Genomic DNA, 17,633 nt, shown 5'->3' with positions numbered 1-17,633 from the left:
GCTTGCTTTAGTTTTCAATACCAATTTTAAGTCTTACTTCAAATCATATTTGACAAGTGATCCAGTTCCCAGATGCTCGCTAATAAACTGTGGATGAAAAATTTCTTTACAGCTACTCTTAAATTTATGAATACTTCCTATAATATCCCACAAGACATACTAACAGAGCAAAATATAGTTACAGGATTTTAACAAAATATTCACTAATACGAACAACATAAGCTACTCACGACAGTTGTAAGTGAAATTTGTAGGCCTATGAACAGCAGTCAGTCTTCTTATAAGCTTAACACAGCCAGAGCACATACAGGACATGCAAGAACAACAAAGTTTCATGTAAACGCCAACACGAAACCAGCAGTTTTTAACGACATCATGCAGACTGGTGTATATAATCAAATTTCATGGAAGTTGACATTTTCCTTGCTCCTGTGAAAAATGTAAATCGGATGCTACCAGTTTAATAACATTAGTAACTGATAGTTATTAAATACTGAAACTGGATCTTGACTTTCTTTGTCATTACAATCCAGGAGGATCATGTGTAACCTCAATATAACACATCACTTCCAGCGTTATAAACCAATGCTACAAAAGTGACGTCATTTGAAAATACCCTGCTTCTAACAAACACTGAATGTTTCTGAGAGATCTTTAAAGTAGTGCATCGTAATGCAACAGTACAAACACAAAAACAACCAAATTTAGCACTTTAGCTTTGCAAAATCGTAAATCGAGAGCGCGCCTACTCAGATGACGGACTATATTAACAACATGATACAGCATCTCCCATATACCTGGAATGGGAGGCCTCAGGAGCAATGATTATTCTCATTATATAGTCAAAGAGCAACATTTCTCATTAGCAGAAAATGTGAACATAACCGAATTTACATTGCTTTACTAAAGACAGATTGTCTTCTATGTTCGTATACAGGGTAACTGCAAACAATTCCGTACCGTATCAAACTGAACTATCAGGTGATACTTGGGCCAATTAAACCATGAAAGGCTACTTGAAATGTTTCAACAACCAACTTTAAGTGATGAATCTATGAATATTCTATGACTATGTGTCAATCCCTTAAGCACCTACAGATAAGATCAGGTCATTCTTCTCATACTCCATACACAAATGGAATGAGAAAAAGCCCTAATAAGTGGCACATGTGAAGTACCTTTTGCCATCCACTTCACAGTGGTTTGCAGTCTGTGCTTGAAGATGTGGTGACAAATCGGCAGCATAACGTATTGAAAGTGAAGTTTGAAGTTATCACAATGCTTTTTAATGAAACACTTTCAAGTGTATCATTGTAGTGTTTTTTTTTTTTTTTGTCTTTAACTGATTATATTTAATAGATTTAATGTAAATGTTGCTCTTTTTCAATAATGTAAATAAATGTGATGGTTAACATCAATAATACAAAGTAACTGAGAGGAATGTATTTTCATTTTCATCATAACACTGTAAAACAGTGAAATAAGATAAAAATAAAAAGTTCATATGAGACTTTAAAAGTAAGCCATCAAAAAATAATACTATTACTGGGGGTGTGGCAAATCCACACACACAAATTGGTGAACAAATTAGTAGCATATCTGGTCATACAATAAAGCATGTTTTTCCTGTTCCTAGTGATAAATTACATGCTGCACATGTGGTCATAATAATGGGATGTAGCTGAGTATGTGAGTTCATGGGAATTAAATGTGCGTAGCAAGCAAAATCAATAAGAAATTAACTTTAGTTGCTGTTATATACTCTTCAGTCTCCCAAATTATAAAATGATATAACTTACCTTGTTGTCTAAGCTAATGGTAAACGAATTGTCAGGCCGTACCACTAGGGTGTAGAGATGGGGCTGTTTGTCTTTGAAAGGCTCTTCCAGGCGTTCTTTAGGTTTCTTGCAATGCTTTTCTGATAAAGTTCCATTAACTGGATTTTTGTGTCGGAAGATAAAGTGTAACTGCATGAGAAACACAATGTTAGGCCTCATAAAATATTTAACACAGAAATAACAGTACAATAACAAGTGAGACAATATGCGTAGACACACACCTTATGATCATTACCACACTTGTCTGGCCCAAACATAATGGTGTACGGCGTTTTATCGTGGAATTGGTGCAAATCAGCAGTGGCCTTTCCTGCTGAAAGCAGCTTGAGATACGCACCACCGCATTCTTGTCCTTCCTGGAGGACTACTTCGTACTGAACAATGAGTGGCTTATCTACAAAGCTAAATGGCTTATCCAGCCGCGCTGAAATTGCTGCGTGCTTTGCTTTACTTTTCAGTACCAATCCCAAGTCTCCTTTCAAACCATCTTTTACAGGAGGTTCGACTTCCCACCTGCCTAGTGATACAGAAATTTAAAAAGCAAAACAAAAAGGTTATAAATGTCTTCGCAGTTAATTCTAGATTTACAAATTCTTCCAACAAAATTCCAAAAGATATATAGGCAAAACAAAATATCAAAAGCTGCAACATGGTCGCGAATTGAACAGTGACCCAAAAACAGAATAAATCTCCTTTACTTCACATCTATGGTGACAAATTTTTATGTCATCAGATTACCAGTTTTGGTCTATAATGACAATTTTCAGATCGGTTTTCTAAAAACATGTCCTAATATATTGGAAAAAATATAATCAAAAAATTTTGAAAATGAAAAAGACATGGTGGGAATCATCTTCAATTTAGGTCAAAGGCATGTATAGTTCACTTGAAAACATTACCGTATTTACTCGAATCTAAGCCGCACCTGAAAAATGAGACTCGAAATCACAGAAAAAAAATGGTCCCGAATCTAAGCCGCACCTGAAATTTGAGACTCGAATTCAAGGGTAGAGAAAAGTTTAAGACCGCACCTCCAAATCGAAGCAAAGTTGGTCCAATGAAGCATGAGACACAATTTAGGTCGAAAGGATGAAGATAAAGCTACAGTAGTTTGGTTCGAGTCGTAAGCTTAACAGTTGAGATTTACCAAGTAGCCATTGCTGTGTGTCAGGCGCTCCGTCCGTATTTATACGGGTACCCTTCCTTTTTCAAGTGCTTCGTCTGGTTTGAATCGAATGCTTATTTTGCTTTGATCTGATAAGTGCCGTACTCTTTGTTATAGGTGTTTACGTCACTCTAAGCTGAAAATGCATTATTGTACTGTGTCATGCATTGTTTGTCGCATTCTGATAACGAGTGTTTACGACCTGTTGCCGCTCGTGGCATGGCTCGCGTTTGTGCATGCAACCGCGGCTTACAATAAAAAAAAGAGAGGAATGTTCCCATAAGCGAAACAAAAGCAATAGACTGCTATTTGTTGTTACTTACACTGCTGGTTTCTTTGATAATGATAACAAGAACCAAATGATAGGCTGCGTATGATAGAAGATGTTCTGAACGAGAGTTTAGAGAACATTTTTCTCTGTTTGAAAATCTTTGCAGACGCCTCTTTAGTACATTACATTCTGCACAGAAATTAGAGACATTTTAGATTTAAAAATCTAGTCAGTTGCCGTGCTTCATTTCTGACTGTATCACTATTCAGCATAAGAATAATACGAATATAAACATGACATGATATGTATATTCTTCCGCCTTTGCTGTTGTCTCACTCTAGTTTCGTAGTTTATTAGGCAGACAGGATTTAAATGAGATAGCAGGAAACACGAAAGAATACCCGGCGTAATGTTTACATTCTTCTACCTTCTCTTTTAATTTATTTGCTAAGGCAAAGGTTTTAGTGCCAGTATTTATCTTTGTGCCTGCAAAGCATCCCTGTATAGCGCTACATATATTCGAAGGCAGAAGTTAGTTGAAGCGGCACCTACCAACATTTTTCAGAACTTCCGCTTACTTTGCACTCGATTCTAAGCCGCAGGCAGTTTTTTGGATTACAAAAACCAGAAAAAAAGTGTGGCTTAGATTCGAGTAAATACGGTAATTAACTTTAAGTGTAAAGGAAACTTTTTATGTTGGCAAATATATAGCAGACCAACACAACTATCATTAACAAAAATCAAATAATAGAAACTCCAGGTAGGAACAAGAACAACATAGGAAAAATACAGATTGCTACTTATTCTAAATATGAATATTGTTGCAATTCGTTTTTATTTTCATATTGCATTGGATGTACATTTCTTACCATCATACTTTGCTATGTTCTCGTCAATGCCTTCTTTCTTTGCTTCAGAACTAACCCATCTCTGTTTGAATCGATTCACATCATCAAAATGCTCAGCAAAATAAACATTTCCAGATGGTCTAGGACTCTCATAATTTATTTCTTCGTTTACAACTGCCTCTTCCTGCAACATAGTAAACACAAATCAATCAAAACACAATTACGATATCTAAGAAAACAAACCCAGCAAACTGTACTGATCTAGCTTCTTCCTTTGGTTCACCAGGGCTACTGATCAAACGGAGAATTCTATAACACTATTTGAAAAATGAAACATTGAAATATCCAGGATGGAACGTAACAATATTATGAAAAGGAAAGTTGCTACTCACCATATAGTGGAGATGCTGAGTCGCAGATAGGCAGAATGCAAAAAGACTGTCACAATATAAGCTTTCGGTCATCAAGGCCTTTGTTGAAAATAGACACCTCCCCCCCCCCCCCCAACACACACACACACACACACACACACACACACACACACACACACACACACACACACGACTGCACCCTTTGGCAACTGTGGCAACTGAAGCCGTGTGTGTGTGTGTGTGTGTGTGTGTGTGTGTGTGTGTGTATTTTCGACAAAGGCCTTGATGGCCGAAAGCTTATGTTGTGACAGTCTTGTTCTGCCTATCCGTGACTCACCATGCCCACTATATGGTGAGTAGCAACTTTCCTTTTCATAGTACTGCTATTTAAAAAACTGAAGACTTCAATTTAACAGCCCACTGATGACAAAGTCATTGGCAAAGAAACAGGATCTTGGGCCGGGGAGGGAAGTTGGCTACTGTGGCTAATCAATACTGGATGGCTGGACAGGGATTTGGATTGTCTCTCCTCCTGACAGCAAATCTACTGGCTGAACCACTGTGCCACCTTGTTCAGTGTGCAATTTGAGAAGGAGTGACTGTGGTATTGATTAGTGCAGAATGCATAATGCTAAAAGGAGATTAAAAGAACTGCCAACAACAGAAATTAATTACCAGTAGATTTTTTGGAAAACTAGTCCATCAAACCCCCTTTGTTGGTCTGAGTGTAGCCAAGCACTAATATGACAATCCAGTTGTAAAACATGTCACTCAATCCACTGTCAATGTTTGCCAACACATCCTGCCTGGATCCTATCCGACACCTCCAACACCAGCATTCTCTGAGTTATCCACATAGGAACTTGCCTTCCAACATGTTCTTCAGTCCTACTATATTCCCAGTCTCCATCTCTGCTACTCATTAAACTATACCTAACTCTCACTCTGGTTTCAATCCCAACAGCATTCCTCTGTTACTCAGTTTAGTTATTATGCCTACAAATTCTTACTGATGCTGAAATTTTTTTTTGAGCTTCCAGCTACATCAAAGTGCTTAAATACCTTCCCCACCATCGTGTCAGACAAAGGGCGCAAAAACTCATGATGGCCTTCGATCAATTTTCCGCAGACGTTTAAATAACAAATGTTAAAAGCAGTGGGAACCTCTGACACAATAGCTGTGCTCACAATATTCTTTAGCACATACAGGGGCAATCCTGTCCACGACCATAGCCCAGAAGAGCACCTCCTCAATGGGTAGCAACCACATACTCTACTCCATACCGTTGCCCCCATAGCTTCAGGAACCTGGACCTGCCATGTACGGCCCTATCCTCTGGACATAGCAGTGAGAGGATGCTCATAGGGAGCAGAAGACGTATGGATGCCAGTGCCTCGCAATAGTTGATGTGCTATGGAATTTGGAGCACCGTCTTAACACCCACCCCGTTCTCACCTACCGACTGCACCACTGTCGGTGGCTCAGTCGGCCTTCAAAAGCTCATCCTTGCCTGCCTCTCAACCGCATGGGGTATAACTTGCGCCTAAGACCACCAGCACTGATTCCTGTGGATGCAGGCATGGAAAACGAGATTTTGCTGGATCCTCAGCTGATGTCATCCAGGGTGCAGCACCTCAGCACTTTGCCAGTCAAGACCAGTTCATCTCAGCAAATGGTGCCACATATTCACCCCCCAAAGCATCACCCAGGACACTTCCAGCTCTATGTGATCATTTCAGACAGGAGGGATCCAGTGATTTTGAAAGCTCTCTGGAGGGCATGGAACTTGTTAGACAGCACTGCTACATCTACAACTGCTTGCATCACCACTGCATCATTGGCCACAGCGCCACACCCAACTTGTTGGCCTATCAGTGCTTGCAGTTGCCCTTCAAAGCTAGCAGCACAGTGGCTAAGTCTTTAGCCATAATTTCTCTGTGCTCTTGTACTGCTGTCACAATACATCATTGTTCTAGGTCTCAGGATTTGCTATGCGTTACGTTTTACTCTTCGATAATCTTTCACACTTGTTATTCTGTTGTCTCTTTCCCATTTCCCATCTTCCCTTTAATTTTGCCATCCTGTGCACACTCGGTGACTGCTATTAATGGCCCTGGGCCAGTCTACCAGTTTCCGCGTGTTCTTGAGTCTCTCCTGGCCCTGTCTAATTCTGTTCACAATAATTTCTCTCTCTCTCCCTCCCTCCCCCCCCTCTCTCTCTCTCTCTCTCTCTCTCTCTCTCTCTCTCTCTCTCTCTCTCTCTCACACACACACACACACACCACACACACACACACACACAGAGAGAGAGAGAGAGAGAGAGGAGAGAGAGAGAGAGAGAGAGTTTTACCCACTTTCTAAGAGCATTTGGTTGCTTATAATATTACAACCTGTGGTTTACTAGTGTAAGTTTAAATGAATGCTAACAACAGAGAATAATTAATTGTGCATACTGGTGCTACTAACATAGATAAATAATAAATAAATAAATTTACATCATAATTGAAATTAAAATACAATGCTTTTACCTTCATATTATAACTAAAAGTATCATGTTTTTCTTTTAATAATTAGGTGCCTTACAACTCAGAATTCAGGCGTTTCATAAAATATGTGATCTATGGGAAATGTTTTTAGTTTCCTTTGGAATACCCGTCCACTATTAATCTCCTTTTTTTATACTAATGGGAAGCTTACAGCACACTTTTATACCAAAGTAGGTACCTACATCATGTTCTTTTGTGAAAGTTGCAGGGCCTTGGTGGAATTTTCTATCAGTCTGATGTTGCAATTTGTCAGAAAGAATTCCCTGTTGTTGCCTACAAACATCATCAGTCAGTACACACACTGACCAGTAATAGCAAATATCTAAAATGGTGCGGCGACAAATGTAACAGGTGCCAACTGCAATCTGCGCAACACACATCACAGCGACAGTACTCCAGTTCACACAAGCTAGAAATTCAAACCAGCCAGCTTACTGGCAGATCAAAAGGGGGCAACGCTAGTAACTGGGCCAGCAGCAGCTACAAGGCGCACACATAGCCATGAACAGCTTGTGCAGGCCAAACCATTTCCCATTTCTGATGAAACTAAGTTTGTGGCAGTCAAACAGAAGTGTTACTCTGCAAGACGACTATTTAGGACCGTGCTACGATGGTAGCCATTCCAGTGCAGCCAGCTGCACTGGGGAGACCTCTCCTGGAAGGTGTGCTACTGCAATCAACTCCTATTTCTTGCCATTACCTTGAAGTGGGAGCAGCCAAATGGGGTGCTGCCAAGCGGAGAGGACTTGGTATTCCGCTTTGTTATATCTCCTAATTTGGGAAGTGTTAGACTCAGTGTCAGTATTACAAAATTCACTCCCATAGACTTTAAAGGGATTCGTTCTACATTGTTACTTTTTAGAACTCACATTATTTGAGCATTCACTCAGTCAAGAAAGTTGTTATTTTTGTTCTTCAGAAGTTAGTTATTGTGTTCATCCCAAAACTGAGTTTTTTCTTGTGCTGCAAATACAATTGTTTAATTGGTATACCCAGTTAACACTTTGTGTGATATAACCGAAGGAAGGACTGATGACCATAGAAGTTAAGTCCCATAGTGCTCAGAGCCATTAACCAAAGGAAGGAGAAATCATGAAACACTTGAAGAGACTCCTTGGAGGATGTACTGTTAGAGATCCCATATATTAATCTCAATGCTTGTTTTTCACATTTGAAAACTTTCTCAACTCTGCTGTATTTCCCCAAAATATTGAACGAAAGGAGATTATAAAACATAGATATGCAAAACACGATAACAGCATTATTTCTCCATTAACAAAGTGTGAAATGGCTCTCACTACAAAGTATGGTGAGCTTAGTTTCTTGAACAACTGTTCAATTTGCTCATTCTCTCTTAACTGATTGTCCATTCGGATGCCTTGGAGTTTTTTTATGAGTCAAACTTTACTATGGGCCATCCTGGCACTGACCTTGTCTGTGGTATAGCGCAGATGCTGGCAGTGCATTTGCTTATCAGTTTGGTGGCATCCAATTGGAGCATACTATGCAGCAGCCCATGGCGAGCTGTTAGCCAGAAAATGCTATTTTTCAGGGGGTCATGTTGATCACAGAGCTACGGGGTCAAGTGTTTTTGATAGCTTTTGGCCTAGTGACCATTTGTACTGCTATGGTAAGAACAGGCATAAAGCAACTATCCTATAGTACAGGGTCATATTTAAACATTACACACTTCCTCCAGCCCAGGAAAGTTGAACAAATTGGTTGGTTCTTTAGCATTAGGTGTGGTCTAGGGTGGAGCTTAGGTGCTTTACAAAAGCACCACTTGCTCATGGCCAGTTCCTGAGAAAACCCTTGGGGGGGGGGGGGGGGGGGGGAGATTTTTTTTTTTTTTTTGCACGATAAGTACCAATTGTGGGGATGGCAATTTCTATTATTTCTATTCATGAGAGATCATCGAAATTTTTATCGTATGTTCTTAAGACGATAGTCTCATGGAACTTCGAAACTTTTTTCTGTATCATTTTCTGTTACCGAGATCCAGAGATCCAAAATTATGCACATAATATCCAGTCTTAGGAGTAAATGTAGTTTTAACTGATGTAGTGAACACATAGCAAGGGTTCAATGGTAATTGCAAGGGTTCTGATGTCATCAAACTATTTTTAGTTGGCATTTTTTCATCCATGAAACTTTATAGTTCGCTGCCCCTGTAGAACAGGCACTTCATGCACAAGTACGACTAAAGTGGTACTGCACTGACGAAAAATAGAATAAAATGGGTCTTAACATACCTGCAAACAACTTAAAATGGCTGTCAAAAATTACGTAAAAAATGGAAAGACTGCAAATCCAGTAAAATATTTCTAACATTTTTATTCTTTTAAGAAACACATCATGAGATGGGCATTTTCGATGAATTGGTATTGACAAGCAATGAATCCAGAAAAATGTAAAGCAAATGATTGTGTGTTAACCTTATATTATGTGTACTTATCTGCTGTTTATAAACGTCAAATTATATAAATATGTAAAGTCTATAAATAAACTTCCAAAACTTTACTTACCTATATAATTAAATTTCTGTAAGCACCTTCCCTGCCGTAGCATGGAAAAGAACGGAACCAGTGGAAAACTGCCCCTGTCAGAGCACTCTTTAAAAGGCTCTGACAGAAAAGTGGGGGACCAGATGCCTCAATCCTCGTTCTGGCTTTCTCACCAAAAATGTTGGCATGCAAACTTATTTGGTCTTTTAGTGCTGAAATACAGTAACAGAGAGACAGTGATTGTGGAAGAGAGAGGAGACAGTGATTGTGGAAGAGAGAGGAGACAGTGATTGTGGAAGAGAGAGGAGACAGTGATTGTGGAAGAGAGAGGAGACAGTGATGGTGGAAGAGAGAAAGTAGCAGTGAAAAAAAGAGAGAGATGGATGAAGACAATAGCAGTAGGAGCCAAAGAGAGAGAAGATATGTTGACAGTCAGTGAAAGACAGTGGTATTAAATGAGGAAGAGAGATGAATGGAGATAGAAGCAATGAGAGCAAAAGAGGAGGCAGTGGAAATGATAAATATAGATGGGTGGAAACCATAAATAGGGTTGAAGGGGAGGAGTCCAGCCCCTCCCAGACCAAGAAAATTTAATAAATAGGTATAGGAGAGGGCACATTTTGGACCAAAATTTGACACACCTGAGCACAGGGGAAAAAATAAGTTCAACCCTACAGAATTTTTCGGCGGCCACGGTATGGTGGAGACAGTAGCAGTGAGAAAAAAAGACAAAGAGAGACAATGTAAGTGCTAGAGAAGAGAATGGCAGTGGGATATACTGTAAATCAATGGGGGGAAAAAGGAGACAGTGTGAAATAGAGACATATAGACAGTGGCAGTGACAGGGAGGTGCTGAGTATGAAGGCTTAACTACAAAGAGAGACTGGGTAAGGGTTTAGAAAGTTCCGTGTTAAAATATCACGAATATTTTTGGTGAGGGACATTAAATGAGGATTGTGGCAAATGATTCCCCACTTTTGTGTCAAAGTCATCTTTACATTTGCCTTTCTTGTGCTCCAAAATTAGCATTTTTCCAGTTGTGTGTGTGTGTGTGTGTTTGTGTGTGTTTTATCTAGGTATTTCTCTAGATAATTTTTACAGCACTTATGATTTTTGTACTGAAATGCATATCAATGAATACATCTAATGTAATGAATATTTGTAGGGGTGACAACTGAATTGTAGAAAATACAATAATTGCTTGTTGTGACCGACACACACCAATTACTTGCATTCTCTGGATGGTCCTCTCTCCATTTTCTGCTGTTGCAGCATCTCGGCTTTCTATCCTTAAAGTATATAACTCTTTTTCTAGTGAAATATTATAAATGAATTGATCTGAAATGCAGAATTGGTGATGGTGACTGACTGGTATGAATTACTTGCATTGTATGGATAGTCCTTTTTGTATGTATGTCTGGCACTTTTTCTCTGGTGTTTCAGCAAATATCTGCAACTTCATTTTTGCATTGTCTACCTGGAGTCTGCCCAAACAGACAGCGCTCGTAACATCTTTACACACAATGTCCAGTGTCGAAGGAAAGCGTCAGTTTGTTTCCCCATTACAAATAAAATGATTTTCAAAGTGGAATTTTACATACCCATTCAATAGAGAAGTCCCGGAGTAGTCTAGTGCGATATTTGTATTAAAAGGGATAGTAACAGTTGATGGTTGAACTATGAGCCTTATTGCTTGTAAGAAAGGTACTGATGGTGTGCATTGGAGCTGCAGAAAGGGAGATCATCAAGTCAGCAACAGCATTTGGAAAAACTTTTGGTTTGTGGGAAGCAAATTAAGTCTTATAAAATTTAAGGCATCTAAGAGTTAAATTGTGTGGGGAACTTTACTACATACGAGCTGCGTATTATGACTGAAAAACCTTTTTATAGAAGTTTGTGTGGAAATGTGTCTGAAACAAAGCAAAAAACTTTGTGCCAAGATGATGCTGAAATCGACAAAGCAATGTTTACCTGAAGAAAATTTGCAAGATGTGATTAAATGAAGGCAAGTTGCGTATTTTGATGAATAGAAAAAGGAACCCACAAGTGCGAAAGTTGTTCCCAGGTGTACTTAGAAGGTGCTTTGGAGTGTCATAAAACAATATATCCACCTGCGAACTACAGTAATTTCTGACTGTTTCAAACCGTGTTAAGTGTTTGAATGACTAAGGATTTAAGCATATAACAGAACCACATAGTGACATTCAGGGACCAATGGATGCACATATAAACAGTACTGAAGGCTCCTGGTCACCCACAAGAAAATCACAGCACAAGTAGTGAAAAGGATTATTATTAATATTATTATTAATATGTTCTTGGAGATGTGGTTCAGCTAGGCAACTAAATAAAAGACTGTTTCTAAACCACACACATTTCACTTCTTTCATTTACAAACAGGGTGTAAACACAGACAAGGAGAAAAAATTCCCGGATCTCCCGGTTACAATACACTTTCTCCCGGGTGAAAATACATTTTTGCCACGTTAAGTGACAGTATACTTTCCCTCGGAACTGTAAAACTTATCCTTATAGGATATGGTTTTATACAGCAGCGTAGAATTGCCCGGCACTTTAGAAAATGATACTCAGGGGGGAAAAAAACACGTTTTGGAAACACCTTTGATGTGCAGCAACATGTACACTGCATATTTTTGTATTATGAAAGTATAAATTCGAATTCCACCAACAGGAAAAGTTAATGGTTTGAATTAATATACATAGTGTTACTACAAGAAAAGCAAAGCTTTCGCATATAATATTTGTCTCTAAGATTAATAAGCTACAAGAGAAGCTAAGCTTTCATTTATAATGTTGATCTGTTTAGCGCATGTTACACTATAAGATACATCATACAAATACGCCAGCAAAAGTTTTAATACCGACATAAATCTCTGATCTTCTGGGCTCTAAATTCTTCTAAATGGCTTGACCTCAAGGAGTTGATTTTTAAGAGAGACCAAACACACCGTGATTTAAGAAATCCATCTTACATTCTCGCACACAGTTCATCTAGCGTAAAAGGAAATTTACTTTGAAAATAACGCTTTCCAAACAACAATTTGCAATATTTTCCCATGACCTGTTAGAAATAGATTCATTTCAGCAGTTGTCAGGGAGCGCCAGATAAGAGGCGTAACCGCGCTTGGGCAGCTACGGTGATGTAGGAAGCCCGTATGTCCGTATGTGTAAAACATTAAAAGATTTTACATTATGTCATAAAAGAAACAAGACACCAGAGGATACTTGAAGAGCGTCAGAATTTCGTGAACCATACTAAAATGCATAGTTCGCCTTACAGTGCACATTCGTATGTCCAGATTCTCAATGACGTAGGCCTCGACCATATATGAAGCTTTTCAGTGTGGTTTTCGGGATGTAAATTTTCTTGGAGTGCCAATACTGTATTATCCCATGTTTGGTTCTTTATTATGGCATAAAGCCATACGTGCTAGAAGATGAAAATGTGCACCTGAAATGCAGCGAACAGTTGAAACTAGCCAATAATGTTGAATAAATTAACTGCCTCAGCAGGAAAGCTTAATAAATGCCAAATTTATTTATCAAACAGACAAAAATAACTTCATTGTTCTCCAAGGCGATTAATGCTTGACTGTCAGAAAGGTGGAAATAAAATAAAATCTGGAACTAGTAACATAGTTGAATGAAAAAGAAAAAAAAAGTTCATTTTGTAGCGCACATCTTTCTGAAGAGTCTGATACATAAAAGATATATCTTTGAGGAAATGTAAGACATGTTATTTGGTCATAAGTGTGCAGTGAGATGCCACGCATCTTCAAACAACTTTGTTATACCGCACGTCACTGTATTTCGCTCTGAAGAACTCAAACGTGTATATTTTGTAATGGATGCCATCAAACTATTTCAGGGCAGTGGAAATTAAAATGTCCTATAGCGCCTCTCCTGCTCCCAGTCGGCCAGTTTGACTTCCTGCACCCCCCCCCCCCGCCCCCCCTCTTTTTAACCTCTCGCAATTAATACTGGTTAGGATTATTTGTAACCAGGAGAACAAGAACTCTTCAGAAAACTGAAAAACTGGACACTCTATTAGCTAATAACTTGCTCTTCTGTGTGACATAAAATTAAATATAGGACACCTAAAACCAGTAAAAACAATGGACAGGCAAGACAGTACACATTTCTTCAATCCTTGGGTCCTAGCGATTTTTCTCTCTAATCTTGCTACAGCTTTACATGGCGTGCTTTCCTTTCTGCGAAAGGACTATTACCTTATCAAAACTCGTCAAACGTTTTGCTCCATGAAAAATAAAAATGTCTGTGTCTACTACTGAAAAAGCTGTTAATACAAATAGTACCCAAGACTGGTGTGGTTTCTCGATCTGATTACGTCCATTTTGTCACTGTGTGCTGGAGAAAACAAAATAGGCCTTTCTAATATTTCGACAATTGTAACACACACCAAGTAAGCGAGACTATTTCCTAACGTAAAGCTTTTTCCTTGTAGTAGGCCAAATAGGTATTTCATATTGGTACTTTGTGAATTATATTCTGACGTATTATAAAAATGATCATTCATACGCTCCAGGTTCTCATGCGCGAGACTGAAAAGTAGTAGAACGAAATTTTTGTATAAATTTGGAATCGTCATATTCTTCCATAATTTGTGTGGTGTCCCTGTTTCTTCTCCTTCCTCGTTCTCACAAACATTCTTGTAATCACTAATTCTGCAACTATTCCTACCACTGTCCAAACTCATTCTCCAGTTAACTTCACTAACCCTGCCACAATCACCGTTTTAGTTATCCAGCGATTATTCTCCGGTTAGGCGTTATTACATGTTCGTACAATGCATTTTCCGCACTACTCCCAGAATGGAACTTAGCGGCTGCTAGCCGGGGATTACAACTGGCCCTGTCTCACGTAGTGATCTGGCCAAAAGATTTCTGTCAAAATTTCGCTTCTTGGATACACTGAGAAGATAATACATAATCTTTCTTACCTGTTTACTTCCACTCTGGTAGTCTGAATCTATGGATTTCGCTAGTACTTATAACAACGCTGAACATTCACGAAACCGAATCAACCACATAAACAAGCAGCGGTTGGCATTCACCAGTTCGGCTTTATTCCACTCAGCTCGTATAGCCCCGTCCCATTTTGTCTGCCAGAAAGTTTATTTCTAGATGAGATGAGTATTCCCCTGGCACGCACGCATTAAAAAAAATCAACTCAGAATTCATTCAGAAATCAACTTAGAATGTGTTCAAAAACCAGCAGGGGTGCGTTTCAAAATCATATGAATAATCAATAGACCGGCATGCGCTGGATGCTAGGTGCTTTGTGAAACAAGGTTCCCCCACCCCCACCCCCCCTGAAGAATATGAATTTGCCCATTCCCCCTGAAATTGCCACCTGGTTCAGATACCCCTGTTTGCCCTCACTCCCCACTTGATCCGGGCCTGCTGCACATGTGTGAATCTGGCAGCTTGGGCACGGCAGTAAAATTTTTCCGGGTACCATGTGGCTGGTTGCTGCTTACACAGCAAACAGCCACATTTCTGCAGCCAGAAGCGGGAGAAGGTACTACTCATACGCGGCTCAACTGCGCGTGTGCATGAGCCCGCTCGTAACTGATTAAATGAGTACTGTAAACAGTTGTGACATCATGCTCATCGAAGGCAATTTGTTGTTATGAAGCATTGTATAGTCTTCCGAAAGCCTTTGACACATTTTGCTGTTGGCAGATGCTTGTACGAGCACTGTGTTATTTTATATGGCGCATTTCCTTTGCAATTTAAGTTTTATTTTGGTTTTTTTCTCTCGTTCATGTTTTAATGCTGCAGTATTATTCTGCAGTAGTGGGATACAGTAATATCCTTTGTCAGAGTAACGGTTCTTACCAGTCAAAATTACAAAAATTTAACTGAAAACTAAAACAACAAAAGATTCCTGGAATTCTAAAAAATTCCCAGATTTTTCCCGGTTTTTCCATATATGAAAAAATTTCCGGGTTTTTCCCGGATCTCCCGGTTGTTCCGGGTCATATACACTCTGACAAAGCATCAGCACTGACACGTAATCATGTCTCTTGTACATAAAAGGAAGCAAAATGCATATAGCATAAAATTAAACAATCTTTCATTTAGTTGCACACTAAAGCCACATCTGCAAAAATATGATAATGATAAAATCAGCTGTTATATTATTTACAATTTTTTGTAAGTATCTGGGTTTTTCTGGGAGAATTCAATTGCATTGTACTATAATACATAGCACGCTAAAGGCTGTTGTTGTTGTTGTTGTTGTTGTTGTTGTTGTTGTGATCTTCAGTCCAGAGACTGGTTTGATGCAGCTCTCCATGCTACTCTATCCTGTGCAAGTCCCTTCATCTCCGAATAACTAATGCAACCTACATCCTTCTGATTCTGCTTAGTGCTTTCATCTCTTGGTCTCCCTCTATGATTTTTACCCTCCAGCTTCCCTCCAATACTACATTTGTAATCCCTTCATGTCTTAGAACATGTCCTACCAACTGATCCCTTCGTCTAGTCAAGTTGTGCTACAGATTCCTCTTCTCCCCAATTCTGTTCAGTACCTCCTCATTAGGTACGTGATCTATTCATCTAACCTTCAGTATTCTTCTGTAGCACCATATTTCGAAAGCTTCTATTTTCTTCTTGTCTAAACTGTTTATTGTACATGTTTCACTTCCATACATGGCCACACTCCATAAAAATACTTTCAGGAAAGACTCCTGACACTTAAATCTATACTTGATATTAACAAATTTCTCTTCTTCTTCAGAAATGCTTTTCTCACCATAGCCAGTCTGCATTTTATATCCGCTCTACTTTGATCATCATCAGTTATTTTGCACCCCCAAATAGCAAATCCCATTTACTGCTTTAAGGGTTTCATTTCCTAATCTAATACTCTCAGCACCACTGGATTTAATTCGACTACATCTCCATTATCCTCGTTTTGCTTTTGTTGATGTTCATCTTATATCCTCCTTTAGAGACACTGTCCATTCCGTTCAGCTGCCCTTCCAGGTCCTTTGCTGTCTAACAGCAAGGTCGTCGGCAAACCTAAGTTTTTATTTCTTCTCCATGGATTTTAATCCCTACTTAAAATTTTCCTTTTGTTTCCTTTACTGCGTGCTTAATATACAGACTGAATAACATCAGGAATATGCTACAACCCTGTCTCACTCCCTTCTCAATAACTGCTTCCCTTTCATGCCCCTCAACTCTTATAACTGCCATCTAGTTTCTGTACAAATTGTAAATAGCCTTTCACTCCCTGTATTTTACCCCTGCCTCCTTCAGAATTTTGAGGAGAGTATTCCAGCCAAACACTGTCTAAAGCTTTCCCTAAGTCTACAAATGCTACAAAAGCAGGTTTACTTTTCCTTAACCTATCTTCTAAGATAAGTCGTAGGGTCAGTATTGCCTTGCGTGTTCCAACATTTCTATGGAATCCAAATTGATCTTCCCTGGGGGTCGGCTTCTACCAGCTTTTCCATTCTTCTATAAAGAATTCGTGTTAGTATTTTGCAACCGTGACTTATTAAACTGATAGTTTGGGAACTTTCATACCTGTCAACACTTGCTTTCTTTGGGATTTGAATTATTATATTCTTCTTGAAGTCTAAGGGTATTTTGCCTGTCTCGTACATCTTACTCATCAGATGGAAGAGTTTTGTCACAGCTTGCTCTCCCAACGCTATCAGTAGTTCCAATGGAAGGTTGTCTACTCCCGGGGTCTTGTTTTGACTAAGGTCTTCCCCTTACATTTGTCCTCTAGCCATCCCTGCTTAGCTATTTTGGACTTCCTGTCAATCTCATTTTTGAGACGTTTGTATTCTTTTTCATCTGTTTTATTTACCGCAGTTTTATATTTTCTCCTTTCATCAAATAAATTCAATATCTTTTCTGTTACCCAAGGATTTCTAATAGCCATCATTTTTTTACCTACTTGATTCTCTGTTGCCTTCTACAACCTCTAGTTCTTTCAGTTTATCCAGGTCCCATCTCCATAAATTCCTACCTTTTTGCAGTTTCTTCACTTTTAATCTACAGTTCATAACCAATAAATTGTGATCAGA

At 39.0% G+C, this 17,633-nt stretch overlaps 1 protein-coding gene across 5 annotated transcripts in view; it reads right to left on the bottom strand.

Moving 5' to 3' along the window:
- Positions 1-17,633, bottom strand: part of LOC126199243 (calnexin) — a 67,401-nt gene that overhangs the window by 30,158 nt on the left and 19,610 nt on the right. For all 5 annotated transcript variants that reach the window (XM_049936040.1, XM_049936041.1, XM_049936038.1 and 2 more), the window contains exons 3-5: positions 4,144-4,306; positions 2,060-2,355; positions 1,800-1,967 (exon numbers count right to left, since the gene is read on the bottom strand). In XM_049936040.1, coding sequence (XP_049791997.1) covers positions 1,800-1,967; positions 2,060-2,355; positions 4,144-4,306 — 627 coding nt within the window. The remainder of the gene's footprint in view (positions 1-1,799; positions 1,968-2,059; positions 2,356-4,143; positions 4,307-17,633) is intronic.

The sequence above is a fragment of the Schistocerca nitens genome, chromosome 8 (genome assembly GCF_023898315.1).
Source record: "Schistocerca nitens isolate TAMUIC-IGC-003100 chromosome 8, iqSchNite1.1, whole genome shotgun sequence".
Classification (NCBI taxonomy): domain Eukaryota; kingdom Metazoa; phylum Arthropoda; class Insecta; order Orthoptera; family Acrididae; genus Schistocerca; species Schistocerca nitens.
The sequence above is the reverse complement of the archived record's forward strand: the minus strand, read 5'-3'. Positions and strand labels throughout refer to the sequence as shown.